Source organism: Pantherophis guttatus, chromosome 1, assembly GCF_059756535.1.
Source record: "Pantherophis guttatus breed Tessera chromosome 1, ASM5975653v1, whole genome shotgun sequence".
In the NCBI taxonomy this organism is placed as follows: domain Eukaryota; kingdom Metazoa; phylum Chordata; class Lepidosauria; order Squamata; family Colubridae; genus Pantherophis; species Pantherophis guttatus.
The window spans coordinates 250,838,991-250,866,072 of record NC_142063.1 but is presented as its reverse complement, the minus strand read 5'-3'; the positions used below and the strand labels follow the sequence as shown (position 1 = coordinate 250,866,072).

Here is a 27,082-nt window from a genome sequence, read left to right as displayed (position 1 = left end):
GGACACTTGTTGTTCATTGGTGGGGGAAGGACATGACAGTTTGGTATTGTGTGCTTAAATTAGCATTTGGATTTATAGTCCAGATAATTTGGACATTGAATGAACATGCAGTCTTGTTACTATGTATACTTCTTACTTAAGCAGTTCAAGAGATCATATTGTCAGGTGAATTTGTAACATTGGCAACCATATAAGATATATAGCTTTAGGTGACAGGTGATTTTGGCCTGTCTTTTAGCTGAGATAAGCATTTCAGGGTGATATAAATGGCGGTCTTTTAAGTAAGTTATTGTTTCTTGTCATTGTTGAAAGTACACAGGCTTTTAAGAGAATGGTATTTGCCCTTTCAAAAAGAATCTTCTTAAGATAGATTAGGTATTTTTTTGTTTAACATATATGGCATTGATATTTCACTAACGTTAGCCAAGCTATTGGAAAAGGTGTCCTGTGTTTCATCTAGTATATATTTATTAATTTAAAATATGCATGGCTAGTATTCTATATGCATACATTTTATTTTATTTTTATTCAAGTAAGTAAAAATAGTGTGGGGTTAAATAAATATTTCCCTAAATTAGCTACTGCTTAAGAATTTTGAAAGTTATATTCCCAATTCATCTGGAGGGCCTCAGCTATGGGAGGGTTGGAGTGTAGGTGCATTGGGTATGTTGACTTCCGTTACAAATGAGTTGGATATATGCTGTTATGCTGCACATTTCACCTTCTTACCTCTTGGCATCAGTATATTAGAAATGTTGAGTTAAACCTAATGTAATTTACTGTGTATGTCATTGTTGGTTAATTTTCTTCTGACCAGAAATCCTTGAATTCTTTTAATTCCAATAAGAATTAATACTGTAGATTTATATCTCTTTTCAAAACTTTTAGTTTAGTTTAGTTTAGTTTATTTGATGTATATACCGCCCTACTCCCGAAGGACTTTAACATCCCAATTGTCCTTTTATCTCTTCTGATCTCTCAAGAATACCAGTTTTCTTTTCTTTTTTTCAGATGTCATATTTGAAAAGCAAACTGGCAGTTGTGAACTATGAAGGGTTTAGTACTATATCAGGATTTAAATCTCATGGCCTTGATTCAGTCACCCTACTCCAAAATCTGAGTTTCCTTTCTTTGTTCCTGCCTGTAACAATAAAGCAAATCATTCTTCTATGATCTTGGGGTCCTTGATATGTAAACATGGCATGTACTGTATATTTTCATATGTCTAAAATACTACTTAGACCAGTGATGGCTAACCTTTTTGCCATCGCGTGCCAGGAGAGGGGGGGCGGGGGAGGATCACATGCGCACGTGCCCACGTGCATGCGTGCGCAACCCCCCCCGCTCCTGGCACATGATGGCCTGGTAGACCCATTTTTCTTTCTTACCTGGTTCCAGATCCTCTCTGTGTATCTGGGAAGGGCGAAAACAGCCTTTCCCACTCCCTTGGAGGCCCTACGGAGGCTGAAAGGGCCCATTTCCCAACTCTCGGTGGGACAGGAAGTGACATTTTTTGCTGTCCCCAGCCTCCAGAACCTCTCTAGGAGTCTCTAGGAGCCTCTCTAGGAGTCTCTGGAGGCTGGGGACAGGAAAAAAGTCACTTCCTGTCCCACCGGGAGTCGGGAAATGGGCCCTTTCAGCCTCTGTAGGGCCTCCAAGGGAGTGGGAAAGGCTGTTTTCGCCCTTCCCAGATACACAGAGAGGATCTGGAGCCAGGTAAGAAAGAAAAACGGGCCTTCCCCACCCTGCCCCCAGGCCCTCCAGAGGCAGGAAACAGCCTGTTTCCCTACTTCTGGTGGGCCCAGAAGGCCCGAAAATCAGCTGGCCGGCGCGTGCATGCGCCCCAGAGCTGAGCTGGCGTGCCCACTAATATGGCTCTGCGTGCCACCTGTGGCACGCGTGCCATAGGTTCGCCATCACGGACTTAGACCAATCCCATTTCATCAATTATTGGGTTTTATATGACATTTTAATCCCATCCTTGTACAAGTTTCTATTCCTGTTTACAGGAGACCTTGTAAAACATGGTGCTTTGTTTCTCATAGATTTGGAATTTTTGTAATAATCTGTAAAACGAGTTGGTCAGCCAATCTCTTTAAAAAAATCATATATAGTGTTATGCTTTCTCCAAGCAGAATTTTTTAAATAAAGTAAATCTGATTCATTCTTCCTTGAATTTAATATTTGCAAATTTTAGGCAAGCTTGTGCTTGGGTATGCAGGATATTTGTAGAGGAAGGAAGAGAAAAAACTTAGAAATACTCTTTGAAATTAAACCAGATACAGAAAATTCTTGAGAAATATTAGAAAAATGTTGAATGATTTGGAATATTAGTACACTTAAATACAGCATGCTTGGTGTTTTGTTTTTTAATTTGCTTCAAGAAACAAAATATGCAGCTGCTGCTTACATGACCTTAAATGGAAATAATCTGGGTTTTCTCCAGAGGGATTAAGAATCTACTACTAGAGCTTTCTTTCTTTCTTTCTTTCTTTCTTTCTTTCTTTCTTTCTTTCTTTCTTTCTTTCTTTCTCTCTCTCTCTCTCTCTCTCTCTCTCTCTCTCTCTCTCTCTCTCTCTCTTTCTTTCTTTCTTTTGATTAGATTATCTGGATTATCACATTTAGGGAGGAAGGCTTCTATATTTTTAGTAAAATTTTTCAAACAACATCATTATGAATTTGATACACAAGTTGGCATTTTACATTCACTATATGTTGAAGTACATTGTGCGCAAGTGTATACATATTTCAAACATCTCCAAATGTATGCTTAGAAGGTTGCAATTTTTAAAAAGTCATGATCTTGACAGCATACATTGGCATTACTTATTGATTCAAAATGTTTATTGTACATGGTTATACATCTAGAAACTGACATACACAATAGAACAGCAAAAATGTTAAATTATATTTCAAGTTTCACTGCTTATACCGAATTATGTTTATAAAAGACTTACAACTCTTCATGCAGATTTAATCATTGGCATCTTAATTTTAGAAGATTACTAATACAGGTAGTCCTCAATTTACGACCAAAATTGGGACTGGACTTTCGGTTACTATGTGATCAGTTATTAAGCGAGTGACTGAACCCAATTTTATGACAATTTTTACCTTGGTGAAGCAAATCTCGTGGTTGTTAACTGAATCCATCTTCCTCAATTGATACAGTTTGTCAGAGTCCAGCTTGGGAAGGTCGCAAAACACAATAACATGACTGCAGGATGCGGCAACCAGCTGTAAATATGAGCCAGTTGCCAAGCACCTCACCCAAATTACAATCACATGATTGCAAAAATGGTCCAATGGTCATAAGTGTGAAAATGGATCTTAAACTACTTTTTCTGAGGCTGTAATAACTTTAAACCATTATTAGATGAATGGTCGTAAGTTGAGGACTAGCAATATTTCTGAGACAACAGAAATCTATCACAGCCGGTTAGTCAAGACAGGTGGAGTATAATGCAATTTTGTATGTTTTGATTTGCTCCGATGATAGTCACATACAATATAGTAGGAAATATGTTTTTGACATTAATGAATGCAGAAAGAGCTAATCTATGTAAACTAAAAATTGTCCTAAAGATGAACTACTGCATGTAATCATTTTTCAAAATCAGTGGTAATTTTAAAGCTTTACTTGCAACTGGACCTTTAGATAGATTATTTTTAATACTATACCATTTTTTTCTTTGCCCTTTTGATGACACCCATGTATTAAAAATAATTTCCCTTTTTTTAAAAAGCATTTTTTTTTTAGAAAAAGGAAAGTATTCACTGGGAACACAACCAAAATGTTTGTTTGAATAATAGCAAATAAGACCAAATTTAGAATGTTAACACAGAACATGAAAATGCTATTAATTCTCCTTTAAATGTTTTTCTCTTCTGTACTCTTGACCAGGTTTGAAAGAATATGAAATATTGTGTGTGACTACCATATTTGAATGTGCACAATCTTTTATTTATTAGGTTATGTAGTGATTAGAAATATTACAAATAGGATTGTCTTTCAACCTATCAAATTATATTGTGGCACCTGAAAAGAATGACTTTTCCTTGGTATGCAGTTTAGTAGGAAGAACTATTGGTCCTTCCATTAGATAATTGCTACATAGTTAAGGTATGGTAGCAACCAACACTGAATATCAATTCTTCACACATGCTGATGATATGATGGCTATCCTTGGTAAATTATACATTGTCATCATGCAGTCTTATTAAATTTAAATTTAATAAGATTGCATGAACAAATTTAATTTGTTGCCTTTGAAATATATTTGGCTATAGATTATTTTAAGTGATTGGAATTTATTGTTTGTAAACATTCAATAAAATATCGGATTTTATATCTTGAAATATATCACAATATGCTGAATTCAAACTAAGCAAATGTAGAAATTCAATTTTAGTAGATATAACGTGATGGTGGAAAATTTTATTTAAGTCTTTGGGGTAAATTTAATGTTAAAAAAATTAATAGTACCATGAGATTAATGTATATTTTAAGAAGGTGGGGGGGAGAGGTTTTTAATGATATTTCCATCTTTGGGCCTATTTAGAGAATAAATCTTGGAAATATTTAAATTCCACATGTAGTAAATAGAGATCCTTGAAAGCTGCTAAGCATGTTTCATATTTTATTTATTTCATTAATAATAAATCATTTTATTTTGATCCCAAATCACATAAGAAGCTTACACAGTGGAACAACCATAATTTGAAAGTAATGAAAAGGTACTTTATTGGGACTTTTACATTAAATAAGGGATCATTGCTTTAAATCAATTGGTTTTAAAAACATTAGGATATGTGAATATGAGCGATCATATATTACTTACCGTAAATAGTACAAACCATATCTGCTAGCAGACTTCCAGTTATCTGCGGTTTTAGGATCCTTAAGAGATTCAGTGCTTCAATGGAAACCAATAATTAAATTTTATAAAAAGAAGTAGAATAAAAAGTAGTATTGATACTATTCCAAACTATGGAATGGAATGAAGAATTGGGTGCCTAACTTTGGAGAATCAGTAGGCCAAGAATTTAAAAAAAAAAAATCATCAGAAAATATTGTTTTGTAATTATAAGGCCTGCCTGTCAAAGGATGCTTAATCCATAAAACATTGTCTTTTCAATCCTGGCATCAGTCAAAAGTTCATACAAGGTTCCCCGAAGTAACATGTTGCATCTGTTTTAACCTTGCACAAATAAACTAACTGTATATTCTTTCCTTTTACTTCCAGTAGTTTTAATTTTTAGTTCAAATATTTTGCAGTATTTGATTTCTCTTCATTTTTTCTTTATGCTATCACACAAAGTTCTTTGGGGTCTTTAATAAGTCTGTTTTGTAAATCCAATAAGAAAAAGATACCCAGATTATTTTTTTTAATTTACCAGTTCATTTGATTTTTGATTTTTAAAATGTTAGTCAATTTTTTACGGGGAGTTTTTGTTTTCAATATATCTAGAAACATATCCTTTTCCACTTTAATGTTGGCCTGTTAATTTGAAAATGCACTTTCAGTACCATCTTTATCTTGTCAGGTAAAAATTTGTTCCACATTTTTTATATAACATATTTTATTATGTTAGATAGATTATAGATTATATCCAATAACATATTTTGGACATAATCTATTTATAGAGGCAGACATCATACCTGAAACTGTTGATATTGTGGCTACTGATTTCTGGTTCCATTCTTAGTATTTTCAGTGTTGTAATATTTTGATCATTTTATAGGTTCCAGTTAATTAACACAAAAGATGGGCAATGCAGCACTAGAACTCAAAAAAAACCCAAAAAAAAAACCCAACTTCTGCCTTAACCATTAGAACAACTGTCTCTCTTTCCTCCCCCCCTCTTATTAAACTTATTATACTTTTTTCTAGCAGTTGGCATCTCAATGTGCAGATCACAGTTTAGATTCCTGATCATGCAAAACACCCATATGCAGAAAATATAAATTAACTTGTGTTTGTTCTCAGAGTTATAAAATTCTAACCATAGTAAATTCGTCATGTATTTGATAATTATAAATATAGATCCAGTTTACACAAGAATTTTTAGCATTTTAGCAGTAACACTACTACTTTGCCCTGTAGTCAGTTTGGAAGGCTTGTTGAATGAAAGCTCAAGTAATAAAATAAGATTTTTACAGCGTGAATTCCTCTTTCATCTTGTCTACCATCTTGCATCAGAAAATGTTACATGTCTGGCAAAAAAAAAATGTGCCAAGAGACTTGTAACTTTGGAGCTGTGTTGAGTGTTTTCCTGATAAACTGTTCCAGGAAACAATGAGATTAGTTGTGTTCTTTGACATGTTTTGAGTGCTGGATGAACACAGAGGCAAAGACATATGAAGGAGAGATAAAAGGCTGTGATGCCAATTGAGGTACTGTTCAGTAACTAATAATTCTGGAGCTGGATTATTTCCATTTTAGCAGCAATTACTGACTAGAGACCAGAGATTGTATTTGTTGCCTTAGTAATGATTTTTCAGCTGTGTTTTATACAAGGGAACATTCCAGCTTTGAACAACTTAACTGGAATTTACAGAAACAATTAAGAATAATCACTTTCAAATCTTAGCTGTTCATTCTCAGCATCATACATTCTGATTAATTAGTATACACTGTCTAGAGTTTACCATTAGCTTTTCTTAACTTGCATCCAGAGAACATTTAAAACATAAGTCATGGCAGAATTTTGGGCACTGCATATGCCAAAGAAATGCTGAGAGGGAGAGGAATTAATATCCTCATAGATGTTGTTATACTGAGTGATGGCAAGGAACATGTAGTGTGGTTTATGTCAAAGAGAATATAGGATTCAGCATCTCTAAGGACTTTACCACCTATAAATGATGATCACCTATAAAACCCTTCATGACATACACCCTGGTTATTTATGGGTCCGCAATGCTTTCTACCCACTGGCTATGTATGGTTGGGCAAATTGGATACCCTCAAGGTCCCTTCATTCAAATGTCTTTTCATGGGACCAAGGAAGAGTGCCTTCTGTGTTGCATCCCTTTCCTCTGAAATAGCATTCCTGTATGGATGGTGCCACTCTCTTAGGGTTCTGGAAAGTCCCTTAAGATCTGGCTCAGTTCCCAGACTTGGGGTTAGTCTATTTGTGGAGACCCTGACATGTTTTTGACTGTAATAGCTGTTTCTTTGTTTGGGCTACAGTTGTTGTTATGTTTTTAATTGTTTCAGTTACATATTTTGATATATTGTAAGCCACCCAGACTTAAGAGTTTTGGAGTGGATGGCCATAATAAACGTAAATCATCTTCTTCATCATCATCATCATCCCTGAACTGCAACACTATGATATGCAGTTTTTTCCCCACTGGTTAATAGCTGTCCTGTGGAGATGCACATAAATCATAAACCTATTGTATGTTCATGGCACAGTTCAGGTTTCAGTGATTTTTGTGGGAGATCTTACTTTAGTAATGCACAAATTCATTTGTTCAATTTATGTCCTGCCTTTGCTCAAATAATTGAAGGAACTATAGTAGCACTCTGGTCTCCATTTTTCCATCTCAACAATCCCATTAGTATGACTTGTAGTGAAAATACTCTAAAACCAATATTGTATTATTCCCTTTTCTTATGAATGCACATTTTGGCAATAAGACAGCATATTGAGGAATTAATGTTAATTAATATCCCGTATTATTTTGATAGCTTACTTTTTTCACTTTACCTTTGATTACTTTCTTCCTTTTTTTTGCTCTAAAATATACATTGCCTATTTATAGGAAAACATTCACACATTAAAGCCAAAACATTTATATTCATGTTTAAAAATAAAACCACATGGGAGAATAGCAGTACAGTCAATTAGCTTTAGAAGATATATGGATAGCATGTCCTTATCTGCTCTTAAAAGTTCTTGGAACTAAACATATATTGTATTTTCTTATATTCACAATTATCTTTCCATGAATTTTTATTCATGGAGTCAAATTCCAGTGATTATCATTTAGAATTTTTATGAAGATGATAGATATATGTTTTCCTCAGATGATTTTTATCAAGCTGCTGATTTTTGAAAGTGGCCTATCAAACATCCTTACAGTATCAAGTTACAGAGATCAATTTTCTGGAATGAAACAAAGCTTAAATTCTACCTTTTTCTCACTATACATTTTCATTTTTCTTAATGGACTAATTGCACTTTCAGCAAGTATAGATCCTGTCAGAAGTTGGCTACTTTTCTAGATGATAAATAGGACAAGGTAGCTTCTTTCCCTTGTGAAAGGCTTGTTTTGCTACCTGTCGGTGGACTATACCTCTTCATAAGATAGAATCTATATTTGACTTGGCTTTAGTATTCAGTTAAGTTTTCCTGGCTATTCCAGATTGATAGTTAATTGAAATGGAAAGATTCTTCTTTTATGCAGTGTGTCCTACAAATGATGGAAGCAGTCTTCATCTTTAGTAAACCCATTTCCTGAATCATTTGATACATCTTTGGAAAAAGTATTTAATTTTTAGTAGCTTAGGGTACATCATTTCATAGTTAGTTACATAGAACCAGTTTGACAAGTGATTAAGGTACCAATGAATATTAGCCACAGTTATATTAAAAAATTCTGATGCTATCAGCCATTCAGCCGAAATATTTGGCATTGTTTTAACTTCTTAAATGTATAGTTTCATTCAATCATATAGTAATAAACTGGGGCTCAGGAATAATGTTATTATACCTTTTATTTCAGAATTTAAAAATTGATAGGCCTTTAAAAATTAATAGGGCTCTAGGAACTTCAAAGAAGGTGAAGGAGTGTAATGATCTTTAGTGAATTTCATTGTAATGAGAAGATAATATAAACACTTATTAAAACAAGTGTTTCTATACTTAGGAGAGACCTTCTGTTATCTCTGGAAAATTCCAGACACACTTGCTCTGAACGTCATCTGAAGTGCCACCTAAAAGTGTTGTCCATAACATTGGCCAGAATATAAATTGAAACTTTCTGAAAATGTGTGACTAACTTTAGAGTAGATCATCAAAGAATTTGTTAACGTATTAGGTATTTTCTGTCTTAAAATTTTGTAACTGGTCCATGAGTATGTAAACTCTTTGTAAGTATTTCTCTCAATGAAGTGTGTTGATTGCAAAAGTGTTACAAAAGAAGAGATGAATTAGAACATTACATATGAGAGGAGAAATGTTTTTCCTCGTGTTAAATATTAATATAGTAACCAGAGAGAAAAAGCAGGTAAAATAGGTCATTTAAGCTCCATGAAATATTTCCTGCCTGGATGTAAAATTGCTAAATGAATCGGCACTAAATTGTTACTCAGAAGCTGAGGATAGTTGGTCATATGTGATTTGATTTGATATACTGAATTCAGAATATAAGGTTTCTGCATTTCTCTTAGGTTGTCATCTGGATTGATAAAGTCTTCTGTCACATTATCACGTTATATAGTAGTGAGCATGGGTACTGTCTGAAATATTATAAATTACATATATGCAGAGCCCATTAGTATAATTTTTGGAGGAAAAAACTATGGACCATTTGCACATAAAAAGATTTGTATGTTTTGTATTAAAAGAATGTTTCCCAAATACAAAGTCCAACAGTTGAGATTTTAGGAAATTCTAAGCGCACAAAGTTCTTTAGTTTAACCAGTATATTCATATTGTATGTTCTAAATATTGTATTTTTTGCTTTACAATTTATTCTTCATAATGTTTACAGTACTAAAATGTAGAAGCCAAAGCCAAGCTCATTTTTATTTTATTGGTCTATAGAAAGGTGAAATGTAAAATTTGTTACTACCAGTTCTGTGGGCGTGGCTTGGTGGGGTGTGTGTGTAATGTGACTGGGTGGGCATGGCCAACTTTTTTTTTTTTTTTAACTTTTAAAAGCATTTTTCCTACAACCTCCTTGGTTGAAGAGGTTGTAGAAAAAATGCTTTTAAAAGCCTCTGACGATCCCAGCTGAGCCGCACGATCATCAGAGACTTTTTTTTTACTTTTAAAAGCATTTTTTCAGCCAAAGTGATTGTAGAAAAAATGCTTTTAAAAGTAAAAAAAACCAGCCTCTGATGATTGCGCGGCTCAGCAGAGCATGGGGGGGCGCACGCAGGGATTTTTGCTACCGGTTCTCTGAACCACCCACCGCCATCGCTACCGGATCAGGCGATCCGGTCCGAACCGGGAGCATTTCACCCCTGGTCTATAGAATATATACTACTACCTGGTATATACTGAAAGTAAAACATGCCTTATTACAAAACTGTTGTACCGGGCTTCAGAAGCAATTCAGCTATAGTTTTTAAATAGTTTATTCTTCATCTTTTGGATTCCTCCAATCTTAGTAATCTACTGATTAATTAAATTGACTTATTGACTCTTTTAGGATGCTACCTTTAATATTTAGAAATATCACATAATCTGTCTTTTAGTCATGCAGAATTTTTTTTCTGATTCAGAACTTGCAGTGAAAATTCAGTACTATGTACCCTATAGAATCAAAAGTTCATCAGTTCTGAATACTTGTAGGTCAAAAAAGTTACATTAATAGCATTAGTAAAATAGTGTACTGTAAGCTGCCTAGATTCACCTGATCGAATCAGCATTTCTTTTATGAGTAAATTATTTAAAAGTTGGATTTAAGTAGAAAAAACAGTTGAAATTGACCATTTAGAAATAAATTACAATTAGACAAATAAATTAGCTTATACTGATATATTAATAAAAATATAGTGTCTTAAATTTCTCAACTCTGGAATCCATAAAGTTTAAGAAAAAGGATATATAATATATATCCTGCATATGCCTTACATGCTGCAACAAAACAAAACTCATAGGGAGCTTTAAGATAGGAGCCAGTACTATAGGAGTAGAGGTGATCTAGAAAACATTCTTCTGGTTGCAGAACAGTACAGGTAGTCCTTGAGTTACAACTATAATTGAGCCTCAGCAAAAACATTATTAATCGCAGCCATATGACCATAAGACACTGTAAATGCTGACCAGTTACCAAGGGTCTAAAATATTGTCATGTGACCTTGGGGGGGAGCTGGAAGTCAGAACTTCAAAACTATATCATAAATCTCTTTTTCAGGGTCCATTGTAAATTTGAATTGTCACTAAGTGACCAGTTGTAAGCGGAGGACTATCTATATTCTCCCAGGCATACATATCTTTTTTTTTCTTGCCCTTTTTTAGCAATATTTTTTGGAAGTGGTTTGCCATTGTCTTCTCCTAGGGCTGAGAAAGAGAGGGATTGGCCCAAAGTCACACAGTTGGCTTTATGCCCAAGGCAGGATAGACTCACTGTCTCCCAGCTTCTAGCCTAATGGCTTTAACCACTACACCAAACAGGCTCTCATACATTTTTACTGAGATGAAAATATGTTTCTTTTAAAATGCCATACTGATATTCAGAAGAAAATTGTAGAGTAGGAAGTAGCATTTAATCATCAGATCTAATCCCCTTGCTCAGTAGGAAAAAAACTTCCTCTGGTCAAGCTTAACTACTGGTTATGCAGACATATCTGTGTACATTTTTGGCAATAATACAAAGTTGGTTTACCATTGTCTGCCTTTGGAAATTTTTCAACTTCCCGTGTAGCCTACAATCCTGGGATTTATTGGCAGTCTGCCTTATATCCACTAAACAATCCAACTGCTTAGCTTTCTTTGAGATCTGGCTAATTTTTGAAACCCCTCATGAGCCCTACATAGAGCTAACTTTCATACATTATTGTAAAGAAAAATTAAAGAATAATTTTTTCATTTATATAGTTGTATTATGTATAAGCGTCATTGAAATGCTGCACAAACTGTCAGTGGCACAGCTTTTCAGTGTGAAATATTCATATCTCCAAAGCATAACCAATGAATCCCATGATGATGAAAATGCAGAAAATAAATTAAAAAAATGTGTTAAAACTTCAGTTAGCTTTTTCACTTCTATAAAAATGTAAAGCAAGAAAACGTTAGACAGAAATATTGCAGATTAGAGCTTCCATAAAATGAGAAACAGTTCATATACATTTCAGGTATATCTTAGAGGAAGAACATGGATCTTGTACTTTCCAAATATATTCATGAAGTACCATATAAGACGCACCTTTTCCCCCCACTAAAAGAGGCTAAAAATGTGGGTGTGTCTTATACTCCGAATGTAGCTTTTTCAAAGCTTTTTTTCAGCCCTAACTAGGCGCTAGCCAAATGAAGTGATCTCCCCCCCCCGTGCTTTGCCTGCTTTTCTCATTGCTGCTTCCTCTCAGCTGTGCCTTAGAAGCTGTTTTTTATCCCCAGGCAGGGGATAAAAAACCAGCAAACTAATGTGCTGAAGCTGACCAGACTAAGGATGCAAGCCAGATGAATACCTGGTAGACAGATCTTTTTTTTCCTATTTTCCTCCCCAAAACTAAGCTGCGTCTTATACTCCGGTGCGTCTTATACTCCAAAAAATATGGTATATTGGCTATTGGCTATTTATTAATGGTTAAGCACCTTGATAAATGTTATAAATGTATAAATATAGGAGCCTGAGTGGCGCAGCAGACTAATGCTACTGTTAAAGGTAGTATTTAGCTTCCAGCTGCCTGCAATTACTGCGAATTCAATTCTCACCAGGCTCAAGGTTGACTCAGCCTTCCATCCTTTCTAAGATAGGTAAAATGAGGACCCGGTTTGTGGGGGCAATAAGTTGACTTTGTATAAAATATACAAAAGTATGAAGGCTATTGCTTAACGCCTTGTAAGCCGCCCTGAGTCTCCGGAGAAGGGCGGCATATAAATCAATCAATCAATCAATCAATCAATATGATAGGAAGGCAGACTTTTCTCATTTTCTGATTTATTAATATTATTTTTATGCATATTTTTGTGCAGGTTCTGGGTGGATCATATCATCAAAGTTATCCAGCTACAAACTTTCAGGACTATAATAATTGGGAGTCCCTGATGAAAATTAAAGAAGGGCTGTTAAGGCAAAAAGAAATTGTGATTGATAGGTAAGTATATCTATTGTATCCTCAATTTGCTTCAGATTTGCCTTGCAAAGCAAGGCAGTCCCTTATTTTGTCATCTTTGAGTAGTAGGCTCTGGGCTTTGAGTAGTGGGCTCTGTTTTAGGTAATAGAAACACATTTAGTTTCTGGTGTATAACTCTGTACCTTTATATAGCAATATAGTGGTAGTTGTATATTATCTTGTGTATATAATGTATGCACAATTTTTTACTTTTAAGTTTTTAATTTGTATAGTTGTAATATTTTAATTATTCTTCTACTTGTTTTTATACTTTGTAGGCCTTATAGAAAAGATGGGTGGCATAAAAAATAATAAAAAATTAATAAAATAAATTTACTCTAATGCTGAATATTTGATCTCTGGTGACCTTTGTCAAAGCATAACAAAGCTTTGTATTAAACTACACTGATATATAAAAGTATTATTGTTAAACAAGATGCAATTAAAATTGAACAGTACTATGGAATTGGTCTATTTCAGTTTAAACCAATAAGCATTTGTCAATATGTTGTTTCTGAAGCTTTATGTACAGCATTTGATGAAGTATGATAGTCTATATCATATTTATTGATGGGACGCTGTGTAGTCTTTTCTTACTTCACATTTTTATTGGTCCAGCAAACTTCCTTTTGGTGTACCAGGATATTCTTTGATTTTCAACTCTTCATACTTCCGTGAAGAAAAGAAAAGCACATAATAATAACAAATGCATATGATTAAGTATGTTAAAAAAAGTGACTTCCATACTGAAATCATTATGGCAAAGGTATACCCTTACATAAGTTTTGGACTGTGATTGGCATTGCTTTGATACAACAAGATAACCGCTTGGTTGCCCATAAGGAAATACAGTGGGGCAAAAAACTATTTAGTCAGCCACCAATTGTGCAAGTTCTCCCACTTAAAAAGATGAGAGAGCTGTAATTGACATCATAGGTAGACCTCAACTATGAGAGACAAAATAAGAAAACAAATCCAGACAATCACATTGTCTGATTTGGAAAGAATTTATTTGCAAATTATGGTAAAAAATAAGTATTTGGTCAATATCAAAAGTTCATCTCAATACTTTGTTATATATCCTTTGTTGGCAATGACAGAGGTCAAACGTTTTCTGTAAGTCTTCACAAGGTTGGCACACACTGTTGCTGGTATGTTGGCCCATTCCTCCATGCAGATCTCTAGATAGAGCAGTGATGTTTTGGGGCTGTCACTGGGCAACACGGACTTTCAACTCCCTCCAAAGGTTTTCTATGGGGTTGAGATCTGGAGACTGGCTAGGCCACTCCGGGACCTTGAAATGCTTCTTACGAAGCCACTCCTTTGTTGCCCAGGCGGTGTGTTTGGAATCATTGTCATGCTGAAAGACCCAGCCACATTTCATCTTCAATGCCCTTGCTGATGGAAGGAGGTTTGCACTCAAAATCTCACGATAGATGGCCCCATTCATTCTTTCCTGTACACGGATCAGTCGTCCTGGTCCCTTTGCAGAGAAACAGCCCCAAAGCATGATGTTGCCACCCCCATGCTTCACAGTAGGTATGGTGTTCTTTGGATGCAACTCAGCATTTTCTCTCCTCCAAACACGACAAGTTGTGTTTCTACCAAACAGTTCTACTTTGGTTTCATCTGACCATATGACATTCTCCCAATCCTCTTCTGGATCATCCAAATGCTCTCTAGCAAACTTCAGACGGGCCCAGACATGTACTGGCTTAAGCAGGGGGACACGTCTGGCACTGCAGGATCTGAGTCCCTGGCGGCGTAGTGTGTTACTGATGGTAGCCTTTGTTACGTTGGTCCCAGCTCTCTGCAGGTCATTCACTAGGTCCCCCCATGTGGTTCTCAGATTTTTGCTCACCGTTCTTGTGATCATTTTGTCCCCACGGGGTGAGATCTTGCGTGGAGCCCCAGATCGAGGGAGATTATCAGTGGTCTTGTATGTCTTCCATTTTCTAATTATTGCTCCCACAGTTGATTTCTTCACACCAAGCTGCTTGCCTATTGCAGATTCAGTCTTCCCATCCTGGTGCAGGTCTACAATTTTGTTTCTGATGTCCTTCGACAGCTCTTTGGTCTTCACCATAGTGGAGTTTGGAGTGTGACTGTTTGAGGTTGTGGACAGGTGTCTTTTATACTGATAACAAGTTCAAACAGGTGCCATTTATACAGGTAATGAGTGGAGGACAGAGGAGCCTCTTAAAGAAGAAGTTACAGGTCTGTGAGAGCCAGAAATCTTGCTTGTTTGTAGGTGACCAAATACTTATTTTCCACCATAATTTGCAAATAAATTCTTTCCAAATCAGACAATGTGATTGTCTGGATTTGTTGTCTCATTTTCTCATCTTTTTAAGTGGGAGAACTTGCACAATTGGTGGCTGACTAAATACTTTTTTGCCCCACTGTATACATTCTCATTCTCAGCATTACTTCTGGATTGATTGAACGATAAAAAGGGTTCATAACTCTTTCAAAAGAATTCATTAAGAAATGTTGACAGTTTAATTGAAATTGTTTATAAAGCACCAACATTAGATGACTGTAATAAAGGTGTAAAGGCATGAGAATGTTCCTATTCTGTTTTGCCTAACTGCGATATGATTTAGTTTTGCTTTATTTTTTATATTGTCTCATTATTTTCATTATTTAGTAATTATTAAACACTATATTTTAACACTAGAGGGAGTACTATGTTCTTACATGGTTTTGCATAGTACTATATTTGTGCCTTGACTTAGCTCTCTTGAAGATAAGCTACACTATGCAACTACTTCTTTACACTACTTTCAATTGTTTTGACCTTGATTGGCCATGGCATACTACACATTTCTACTGAAGTGTTCGTGCTAATACTAGCACTGTTTATTGGCAAGGATTATCTGTAATGGTAGTGTGAATAAATTCCAAATGCTAGACACATGACATAAGTCCCTGAAAATAATAGTGTTTGCTGTGTTCTCAGTTAAACAACAGAGTGGTGTTCAAAAGGCTTTTTTAGAAAAGGTAAACTCAAAGGTTAAGATTTGGAGGAGTAAGTATCATTCCACATAATAGAATAATACTTGAAATTCTGAAGCAGCTGCTGATCATCATAATAATAGAAATAGGATGATCATTGATCATCATTAATATAAATATGGTTAACATTGTGAGTCTGTTGATTAAATGCATGGTTTCTGTTCCTTGTAGAGTTGTATTTGCTTTGACTTGATCAGTGGCAGAACAAAGCCATATTGATATTGCTTGATGCATAATTGAGACCTATCAAAGAATTGGTCTTAAATTTAATACGATTAAATTCTACCATAGAATTCCTCTAGCAAATCCATTGTTTGTGTGAATCCAGTTGCCTCATACTCTGTTGAACTGCATGCTGTTTGAATGTACTTTTAAATATTCAGAAACTTAAATTCAATTTTGCACAGTTGTGCTGTTTTATATGATTGCTCTTTTTTTTTCTGCCTAAGATATATTGGGGATGCATTCCAACATGTGTTACAGGGTCCCACTTGTTCTTTCTAAAAGCCATCTAACAAGCAGCTAATGTAATTTCTTAGGATTCCACCAAGCTATGCCCTTTTGGAAGGAATGTTACCGTTAAATCAGCTTCAGTTTTAATTCCAAGTACTAATGCCAAGTACTAATGCTATAATGGAGGGGGAATGTTCTCTATTAGTGTTATAGAGCTATTCATTTCATAAACCTCTATCAGGCTTGTAGAAACAGTGCTTCAACCCTTTGTTCTTTTATTGCTGAAAACCTAGGCACGCTTACTTAAAAGTAATCCTTTTTTAACGGAATGAAAATAATTCTGAAGATATTTGTGGGATGGCTGAAGATTATTATCTTGTTTTGAGTTTTGAAATATGCTTTTCAGAGCCGAATAATAAAACTAAGCATCATTGGTAGCAAAGGCGTGTAACAATTGTACAACATCTGATAGCATAACATATCCTCTCGCCTTCTTGAAAACCCCGTGATTTCTCAGTTATGCACCAGAGAATTGGCATCAAATTGAAAGAGAGCAAGGGAAAGTTCCATTGCATGAGTGGATATCCACTCACACATAGTTGGACTTCTTCCACTACTCTAAATCTGGCTTCACCAGAGATTTATATCAATGAAATATATACATGGTATTTTTCATTTGAGAAGACAAGAATTAATATCCAGAATAAATTAAAATAAATATTTTCTATTCTTATCTTATGTTTGGTCAAATATGACAACAATTTCACTAAAGCAAAGGCAATAAGAGATACAGTTTGATGGAGTAATTAAGGCACCAGGATAGAAACCAGAAGATTGTGAGGCACAAAGCCAACTGGGTGATATTGGTCCAGTCATTCTGTCTCAGCTCTAGGAAACAGGCAATGGCAAATCACTTCTGAAATCTTGCCAAGTTGAAACCTTTCTCATTTAAACATGAAGCTGGTATTTATTTACCCGTGTTATACCATAGCAATAACAGCAAACAAAATTATATAAAATATATCTGAATACAATTACATTTGACTTCAAAATAACGAATTGGTTACTGAACTTTTAAAGAAGATAGTGCAGGTATGGAATCAAATTTAGTAGCTGAAAATATTATTGAACCTGAATTAACTGTTTAGTTTTCTGAATGTAGAGTATAGAGAGAAATTAGTTCATACTGTATAACAATTGAACACATTATTCTGAATTTGACAGCTGTATATAAAATAAGAAGGAGCCCCCCAATATTTCAAGTTTGTCCATATTTAAGTTACATCTGTTGAAAGAGAGACAGAATCAATACAATTTCAATCAGCATCTATAAGTAAATATGCGTGTGAAGAGTAAATGTATAACTAAATACCTATTGCCTGTTAGCACCTGTTTATTTGCCACCAGCTGCCAAATAAATTATATGCAGTGTGTTTAAAATACCGTATATGTAGAGGAGAAAAGAAAGAAGAATCTTGGGACTGGTTTTTGAAATAACCAATTTCAGGTTTTATTAAACCCATTAGAAATAAATTGAATCAGCATTTATAATTAACAGGAAGAAAAGAGGGAGAACAAAGTGGCCTCTGTGTTGCAATATAATAATGGAGGAGTTGTACAAAGAAAATAACTATCAGCATGAGATATTTTCCTGGCTTCTCAAGGAAAGATTTATACATTTCCAATAAGATACAATTTCGTGTGAAAGGGAAAACATGGAAGTGATAAAGAAGAATAACCTGTAATGAATCATAGAATGCAATACCAGCTGAACAGACAGCCATCAGTATATTTTCTATGTGTGTGCACACGATGTGTGCTATTCATCTTCATGTAGCACAATCCTGTGCACAAAGTATTCCAAGTAGCCATAGGTACATTAGCTCACTTCTGTTTATGGATGCCTGTTGCTGTAAACAGAACTTTGCATATCATCACTACTACATCAGCCTAATTGTGTAATGGAGAAACAGCATGTGGTACTCTGATATTTATTTAAGGTTGCTATAGATTGATATTACAAGATTTGTTCACTAATCTTAAAAATTTGATGTTTGGCTTTATTCACAAAAACAAGAGCTATTTAGAGAAAAGATGTGAGAAGAGTTACCAGCTCATAAAAGTTCAGTCAAGAAATATGCTCAGTATTCTGTAAGAGATCATCAGCATCACCAAATTGGCAGTTGTCTATACAGGCCTAATAAATTTCCTTCCAGTAGTGGTTGCCTTAATAATAAAAAAATGTGCCGGTGAGTGGCATATATATTAGGAGAAATATATCTGTAACATACAAAAGTAGATCTTTAATGGAATAAACACTACACTTTGCATAATAAAATTGCCAAGAGTATGTATCCTGACTGGTGAGATAGAAATGCAATAAATAAACAGACTTACATAATAATAAAATCCATGAATTACGAAACTGTCTTCTTGTCATTAGGAAGGTAGTAGTGCTATTTTGAGGTGCGTTGCTTGGAGAATATAGTGGATTATTGTGGATGGGGCATTCCAGGATGAGGAAAAAGATCTATGAATAGTATTTCATTGCAGATTGAATATGAATCAGTAATACGATGGGGTTGCCAATGCAGGTTTGGAATTCATAAACTTAGATATAGCTTCCATATGACAGGAATATTGATTAACAAGTGATAACCCATGACCAGTTTCATCCTTAATGGAACTTTTAAGACATGAATAGCTAGATGTTATTTTATATAGTTCAGATCCTCTACCAGTACTGAACTAACAGACCTTCACATTTTAGATGACTATATACAGCACAGTGGGTTTATATCATTCTACACAACCCATCAGAGTGGGGAGGCAGGGAATTCTATGGGTTCCCTTCTAAGGAGGTCCATCTAATGGGACCAGGAAGAAGGGCCTTCTCCCTATTGGCTCCTTCCCTGTAGAGCATCATACTTGAGATAAGATTGGCCCTCACCTTGACAATCTTTTGCAAGATCCTGAAAACTTGGTTTTGCCAACACACCTGGGGACCCCACAGTGAAATGGAGCTCATCAAATGACTTATTTGATAGTTGTTGCCAGGGGGTGTGGGGAGGGTTATTGCTTTTTATTGTTTTCATATTGGGTTTTTTATCTTTGTAAACTGAGAGTGAGTTGGGCAGCCATATAAATTTTCCTAAATAAATAAAATAAATAAAATTCACATTTAAGTCATGAAAAAACCTGTACCCAGTGGTATGTCATGACATAATACCTGTGTATCCCTTCTCTGAGAAGTTAAGGTGGATTGTATACATCATTTTGATAGGAAATCACAGGAAGTAATAGGTTTACTATCACTGTGCATTGCAGACTTCATCTCCAGTATTGTGTCCAGCACTATTATCTCATATGAAGAGGATTCAAATAACCTGGAATATTCAGAGAAGAGGAGTTAGAATAATCAAAGGACTAAAAAGAAGAGAGTTTAAAGGAATGGGGAATGCTTGATCATGAGAAGAAAAGACTGGGGATACAATAGAATTCTTTAAATATAGTATCTGAAATATGTCAAACTGAAGAGCAAGACATGTTCTCCATTGCTCCCTAGTGCAGGACATGAAATAATAGATTGAAATTACAGGAAAGTAAATTCTCATTAATTATTAGAAAAGGCTTCCTGGTACTCAGAACAATTTGGCAATGGAACTAGCGGGTTCTTTGTTCACTAAATACGGTATGATCAAGCAGAAGCTGGATAGCCATCTGTCATGGATGCTTTAATTTGAATTCTTGCCCCAAGATGGGAAGTGAGCTCACTAGCTTAAATGCCCAGTTACAACTTTATGATTATATGATTCTGGATGCTTTGTAAGGAAGGATCTTCAGATTCTAGGATAGCACTCCCCAGACACATCCTCCTGGAACGACATGCAATCATCACCTCTGCAACTATCCATGTTAATATCTTTTTACTGGATTCAGTGGAAAGGATACCAATTGTTTGGATCTTTCTGCTTCTCTTTGGTAGTTACAGAGTTATTGCTTCTGTTTCTATCCACTAAAGAAAGAAGACGGACACCTGTAGCCTGTCTAATTAATGAATCACAATTAATCAACGTTTACAGGAATTTGACATGTATGTGCAGCTTACTTTATCACTGGGAACAAATGATTGTGATTGATATTTTATTCTCTGATAAGTGCAATTTATCAAATATCAAAATGATTGATATTTTACTGTGTGATAGGTGCAACTTACTTTGCAAAATGTGATCAAATGAATAGGGGCTTTCAGCAAGGAAATTAGAAGTACCTTTGAAGGAAATAATGGAATTAAGTGATCTTTAAAAAAAAAAAAAGGATTTAAACAGCTTAACTAAAGTAAACTAACTTTTTTAAAAAGAAGCCATGATTGATTTTGAGAGCAAACCATTTCATTTTGGTATGTGAATTTGGATTTCTCCATAACAGAAACTTGAGAACATTTAACAAGTTAAATTTAACACTCTAAAAGATGCTAGTATTATTTCTAGACCAGCACTGTTGTCATATTATTTCAGTTGTCAAAAGCTGAGTAGATTTCTGGGATCATAGTGCGAAGTGCATGCTACATTTTTTTTTTCTTTTAGTAAAGCCTTATCAACATGGAGTTACATAGTGGATTACTAGTAACAGCTGTTGAGGTACCAAAGGATTATAGCCATCATATAACATTATCAACAATGAAATGCACAAGTCATGAGACTTTTATTGTCAGACAACTCCAGAGACTTAGAGTATTATGTACAGAATTGAAGATATTCCTGTAGAGTTTGTTTTGATACACTTTTTGAATAGCCATCATCTTTTACATTCTCTTTTTAAGGTTCAAGTCAGGAAAATTAAAGTTGTCCTAGCTAATTGCTTAAAACTAAAGAAAATATTAACATTGTTCTATGTTTTTTTTAAAATTACTTGAGTATAACAAGTCATCCCTAGTAAGACATTCAGCTGCTTTTGCCCACAGCCAGCAGGAAATTGTGCCACCCTAAATCTTGCTGCCACCACAATGTTTTGTAACTTGGATTAGGTCTGTGCTGGTCTGCTGTCCAAAGAGCTTGAATGCACAACATTCTAAGGTGGTCATTGTGTTGCTTTCTTTGCTAAAATTCCAGCTCCAGGAATACTGGGCATACTGGTTGGAGGAGACTTTTTAGTATAAGTAAAGCTTCCTCCAGTTGTTATGCAGAACAATTTGGCTACTCCATGCAATATCTTTTTTTCCTTTCACATTGTATCAACAACTGATTGAAGATAAAGAAAAAAAAATAAAAATCAATAAGTCTAATGATCACTTGGTGGCAATAAAAAGTTAGGTTTGTTTTTTTTAAAATCTTGCCTGTCGTCCAGTAACTGTCTGAATATCTGTAGTTAAGATGCATTTAGTCGATGTATGCTGCCAAAAAGAAACAGTTTGAGAAAGATAGTTAGCTTGAGGTGGGAGACATAAATTATGTAATATGAAGAAAGGAAAATAAGAAGCCAAGATTTTCCTGGGGGAAGCAGCAACTGGGAACGGAATTCCCAACCATACAAGCCATAGAGGTACAAGAACTGAGTTCTTTCAATTGCACTTTCAAGGGTACACATTAAGTCAGGTGAATTACAAACTACAGTATGTAATAATCAAAAGGTTGTTATCTTGGTATGAAAATCCATGGAAATTAGAATGTACTCATGAATCCAAATATGTAAGTGTAATGAAAATATGTTGTTATAGCACAAGTAAAATATATAGAAGTTAAATTTTACATACCACTTGCAGATTTCTGGAGATGGAAAATGCATATTCATTATTCATTGATGTATGTTGGAGAGACATTTTCTGTTCTGAGATAACGTACATTCTGCATTTCCCATTAAGAACGCCATTTACATAAGGGACCTTTCCCCCATTCAGATCAACAAAAGAAGAAGAATTCTTTTTTATTTTTTAAGTGCAGAAAGAACTGTGAATCCACTGAAATGAATCAGAAGGTTTTCCTAGGCATCAGAGTTTTATATGCTCAACGAAAATCACAGGGACAGGAATAAAATGTTGATCACCTCATTAATATTAATATAGACAGTCAGTACAAATTCCAAAATTACGTTTGAGATAATAAAATGCTAATTCCATCTCAAATGTAGGAGAGGATGAAAATTGAAGTTGAAAATAAGACTCAAGTGGCTTGACTTTTTCCTTTCTTATAATTTCCAGGCAAAACCAGCAAATTAACCTTCTGTATCAGAAAATAAGAGAGAATGAACTACGAGCTCAACAAGCAAGATTAGGGCACATTGTACATTGTGAAGAATCATACATGAATAATTTCCAGGTAAGATGAGGTTCTTGAACTGTATTTGTTACTATTAGTCTAATGAAAATCCTAAATAATTCAACATCCTTAAGGCCAAGTTTATATTAACATTATAATGAAACATCCCACTTTCCACATTTTGAAGTATGAAAGAAATTTGATGCATAGTGTAAGGGAGCACTTTTGCATTTGAATATTGTTTGAAATCAGTTCATTATATGTGTTATTATTTCCTTACACTGGTTTCAAATTGGCACATATTACATTTAAATGCTTTGACATTTAAACATCACACACACACACACACACACACACACACACACACACACACACACATATATATATATATATATATATATATATATATATATATATATATATATATATGATGTGGGGGTGTGAACTGATTGGGTGGGAGCTTGGCTGTGTTCTGATTGGGTGGAGGTGTGTTCTGATTGGATGGGGGGTTGGCTGTGCTCTGATTGGATGGGGGTGTGTTCTGTTTAGGTGGGGGCTTGGTTGTGCTCAGGTTAGTCTGAGTTGCAGGGGGATTTGAGCTGGTGAGCTGCGTTGCTGTTGTTTGGCTTCGCATTCGTGGTCATGCCACATCTTCAGTTCACACCCCCACTGGCAGTTAAAAGGAAGAAACAGCTGCGATCACACATTGCTCCTAGAAGCACGAAGCTGAAAACACCAGCCTGAAGATGAGTTCGCCGAAACGTCGCCAAGACACTTCCTATATATATATATATATATATATATATATATATATATATATATATATATATATATATATATATATATATATATAAAGGTGATTTTTCCCACATGCTTTTGTACACTAGAAAGCCTATGACTCATTCGGTCATCCTTTCATAGATATTTCCTTACCTAAACAAAGAAACGGACCATAGACTGGCAAAGGAACAGGAATAATTTCCAAATTCCTGCTGGCTTTCTCATTGATTTTGCTCATGAAAAACAGGCAGGGAGGGTTAGAAATCACTCCTTCCCTCCTCCTTGGCTGACCTGCAGAACTGTCTGCCACTTTGCTGAGTAAAGAGGCACAAAGGAAGCTATGGGCTGCAAGGAAAACAGTATCCCTGCTCCCCACTCCAGAGTACCCCCAAGATCCAATTCAGGAAGAAAGAAGGCTCATCTGTCAACTCCTGGAACCTCGCAACCATCCCTATCTTGCCAGCAGGCATCTGAGTCAAAAATTCCAATAAGAGAACCTTTTCGAAGAGCCTTCCTTCAGCAGTGTGGTAGTTAATAAGAGTTTCTTCAAGGAATCCTTTTTTCTAATCTTTTTCTTGTTCTTTTCTTAAACCAGCCTCAATATGAGAAACCATCAATGGCAGCTCAATTTGCAGACAGATCTTTAACCCAATGTGAAAGGGAGCAAGTTAAACTTGCATCAGTACAAAATAAGGAGGTGCAACTCAGTGAGTTTTTGAAAGAAATAGTAAACAAATCCAATGAAGATAAAAAGAAAATGGAAGAGAAGGTGAGCCTCATATTGATTTTATTGAATCATTTGATCACTACAATACAAACATACATTGCTTAGTGGTATATGCTGCATTACAGGCTGCAAATTTATTTGCTGAATCTTTAGATCATTCACTAGGATAATTTTCCAGTTTCATATAATTGAGAGAAACATTTCTTTTAGATTGCTTTATAGTGCCCCTATATTTTCAGATAAAGATAATTGAATATTAGTTTCATTGAAATCATCTGGACTAATTGCTTGTGACAAGGTTTCATTGATGTAAGTGCCAGTTAAGTTGAAATGACTATATCCAATTCATTCTCTTGTAGGATAAAATTTTACTTCATGTTATACCCTAGTGCAGCGCCCCCTTTTGGCCACCAGGGACCATGGAGAGAGGCTTTTCTGTGGACCAGAGGGGTGTGTGGTTTTGCATGCCGGCTGCATCCCATGCTTGTGCTGATGGGGCTTTGCTCATATGTGTAGCCCTATTTCTGGCATGCCGCAGACTGGTGCCAGTCCACAGCCTGGGAGGTTAGGGACTCCTGTCCTAGTGTGCATAGTTAGTTCAGTTTCACCGTTGTTTTTTATGTTTTTTATTAAAGTTGCACTCAGATTTTGTTTTGTTTCAGATTATAGCCACAAGGGAAAGAAATATTTAAAGAGAAGTTATATTAGTCCCAATAAAATCATATATTTAGGCAAAATTCTGTACAGCTTTGCACAGTGTGAAAATGAAGACGATATTTGCTAAACTTCAGCTAATTATGAAAATTGATAAAAATATGAAAAATAGTATTGTCTAACCTTATGAATCAAATTGTGCAGCCTATGGCCTTTAGCATTAAACAGTTTTGTATTTTAATGTTTTATTGATAGCTTTATATGAATATATATATCCTGAAAGAAATCAGTACAAACATAGAAACATATAAAGCTATCAATAAAAACATTAAAACACAAAACTGTTTAATATATATGATTTTTTTTCAATATACAGTAGATAAAAATAATCCAAGGTTATAAAGTATAAAAGGATATAAAGTAAAAAAAAAAGTTTTGTTTCACTTTTGATACTGTTGTGAGCCACACAGTCACATTGGTGATGTGAGCAGTTCCACAAATTGAATACATAAATAAAATTCTAAAATGGCCTTTGATAAAACCCATCGTATTTTCCCACTGGCTTGCCGATCACTCCTGTTAGCATGACATTTGGGTATTCTTTTTCTAGTTTATCTTTGCTCTTTTAATGCTTTTTTTAACTAGTAATCTCTACTAGTTTTTATGATCATCAAAACTAATACAAGTGGTATGTAATTGTTCATTTTTAATGTGATTAGTGAATTTAACAAATAATAAAACAAGGTATATAATGGGTGGCAGTAGATATTAAATATAAGTATATTTTATGTTTGTAAAACATTTTTGTACTTGAAATGAATACATCATTCAGAAAAAAATTAAGCATTAAAGCTATTTTATGTAGATTTTTTACATTTTAGACATAGTGTACCAGCAGGAATAAAAATTATGCTACGTTGAAGGGGCTTTTTTTCCTGTTAAGGCAGGTAATTTCAGGAAGCAGAATTTAATTGGTCTCTAGAGTGCTGGTATTAATAATACAAGACATAGTTCGAATAGACATGCAGGTAAATCTTGTAGACATGTTTAATTATGAAAATATTACACTAAGCAAAAGTATGCAGTCTTTGAAAAAAATATCAACATTATATTATGTCCTGTTTATATTTTCACTGATATTTTTATTAAAATACTAAAGAATCCAAGACCCATTGGATTTACCGTTTCAGAAATATTTCCTTGCCAGATTCTTTAATGCCTTCAACAATGTCAGAACTTATAGTACACTGCCTTTACGGGAAAATGTTGAGGTAGATTCAGAAATGTATCTGCCTTGAAAATAGCCCACATTGAACAGTACAGCACAGTCAAATATCAGCACATGAAATCTTTTATGACATTAAGTACTATGTCATAAACTGTTTTATGATAATTTTTATGTCATAAAATGTTTTATAGTATATAAATTTGCCAAATTTCAATCCCATGGAAGACCTAGCCTCCAGATTTTGGACATATTCTGTAAGATAGCCCATTTGAAGTACCTTGGTTCAAATATTATTGTCCTATGATGCACTGTTTTGACTAGTTAAAGGTTACATGTATAGTAATATATAAATATAAATAGATAATGCTGAAAAATGGTGATTGAGCTTGAAACCTATTCTTTTTTTATTGGTTTCTTACTTCACATTAGATAACATCTAATCTTACCTTTTTTTCTAGCTCAAAACCCGAGACAGGTACATAAGTAGCCTGAAAAAGAAATGCCAGAAAGAATTGGAACAAAATAAAGAGAAACAGAGGCGAATCGAAACACTTGAAAAATACCTAGCTGATTTGCCAACACTGGATGATATTGAGAAGCAAAGTAAAGAGGTAATCGATGCATTGTTTTGCTTTAAAAGCAGCCCTTTCAGAGGTTTTGCCAAATGATACATTTTAGTGGTTCCTACCTACCCACAGTGTACTCTATACGGTTTTCACACTTCTAACAGAAATCCCTTTAACTATCGACTGTGTTCAGAATTATTGAATACACAGACAATAAATCCAACAGTGCTCCTGTACCAGTGCAACAGCCCAACTGATGTTGCAGCATCAGTTCCTAGTCTCCCCTGCAGCCTCCCGGTTCTGCTTTCCAGAAGTTATGTGAGAGTTTCTGCAGAAGGAAGAAAGAGAAGAGAAAATCTTAATGCACAAATAAAAATAGCTTG

The 27,082-nt window shown here is 34.9% G+C and overlaps 1 protein-coding gene across 8 annotated transcripts in view; it reads left to right on the top strand.

Moving 5' to 3' along the window:
• Nucleotides 1-27,082, top strand: part of CEP85L (centrosomal protein 85L) — a 104,696-nt gene that overhangs the window by 64,413 nt on the left and 13,201 nt on the right. For all 8 annotated transcript variants that reach the window (XM_034418691.3, XM_034418688.3, XM_087882699.1 and 5 more), the window contains 4 exons: nucleotides 12,880-13,001; nucleotides 22,687-22,804; nucleotides 24,120-24,293; nucleotides 26,592-26,744. In XM_034418691.3, the coding sequence (XP_034274582.2) occupies nucleotides 12,880-13,001; nucleotides 22,687-22,804; nucleotides 24,120-24,293; nucleotides 26,592-26,744 (567 nt within the window). The remainder of the gene's footprint in view (nucleotides 1-12,879; nucleotides 13,002-22,686; nucleotides 22,805-24,119; nucleotides 24,294-26,591; nucleotides 26,745-27,082) is intronic.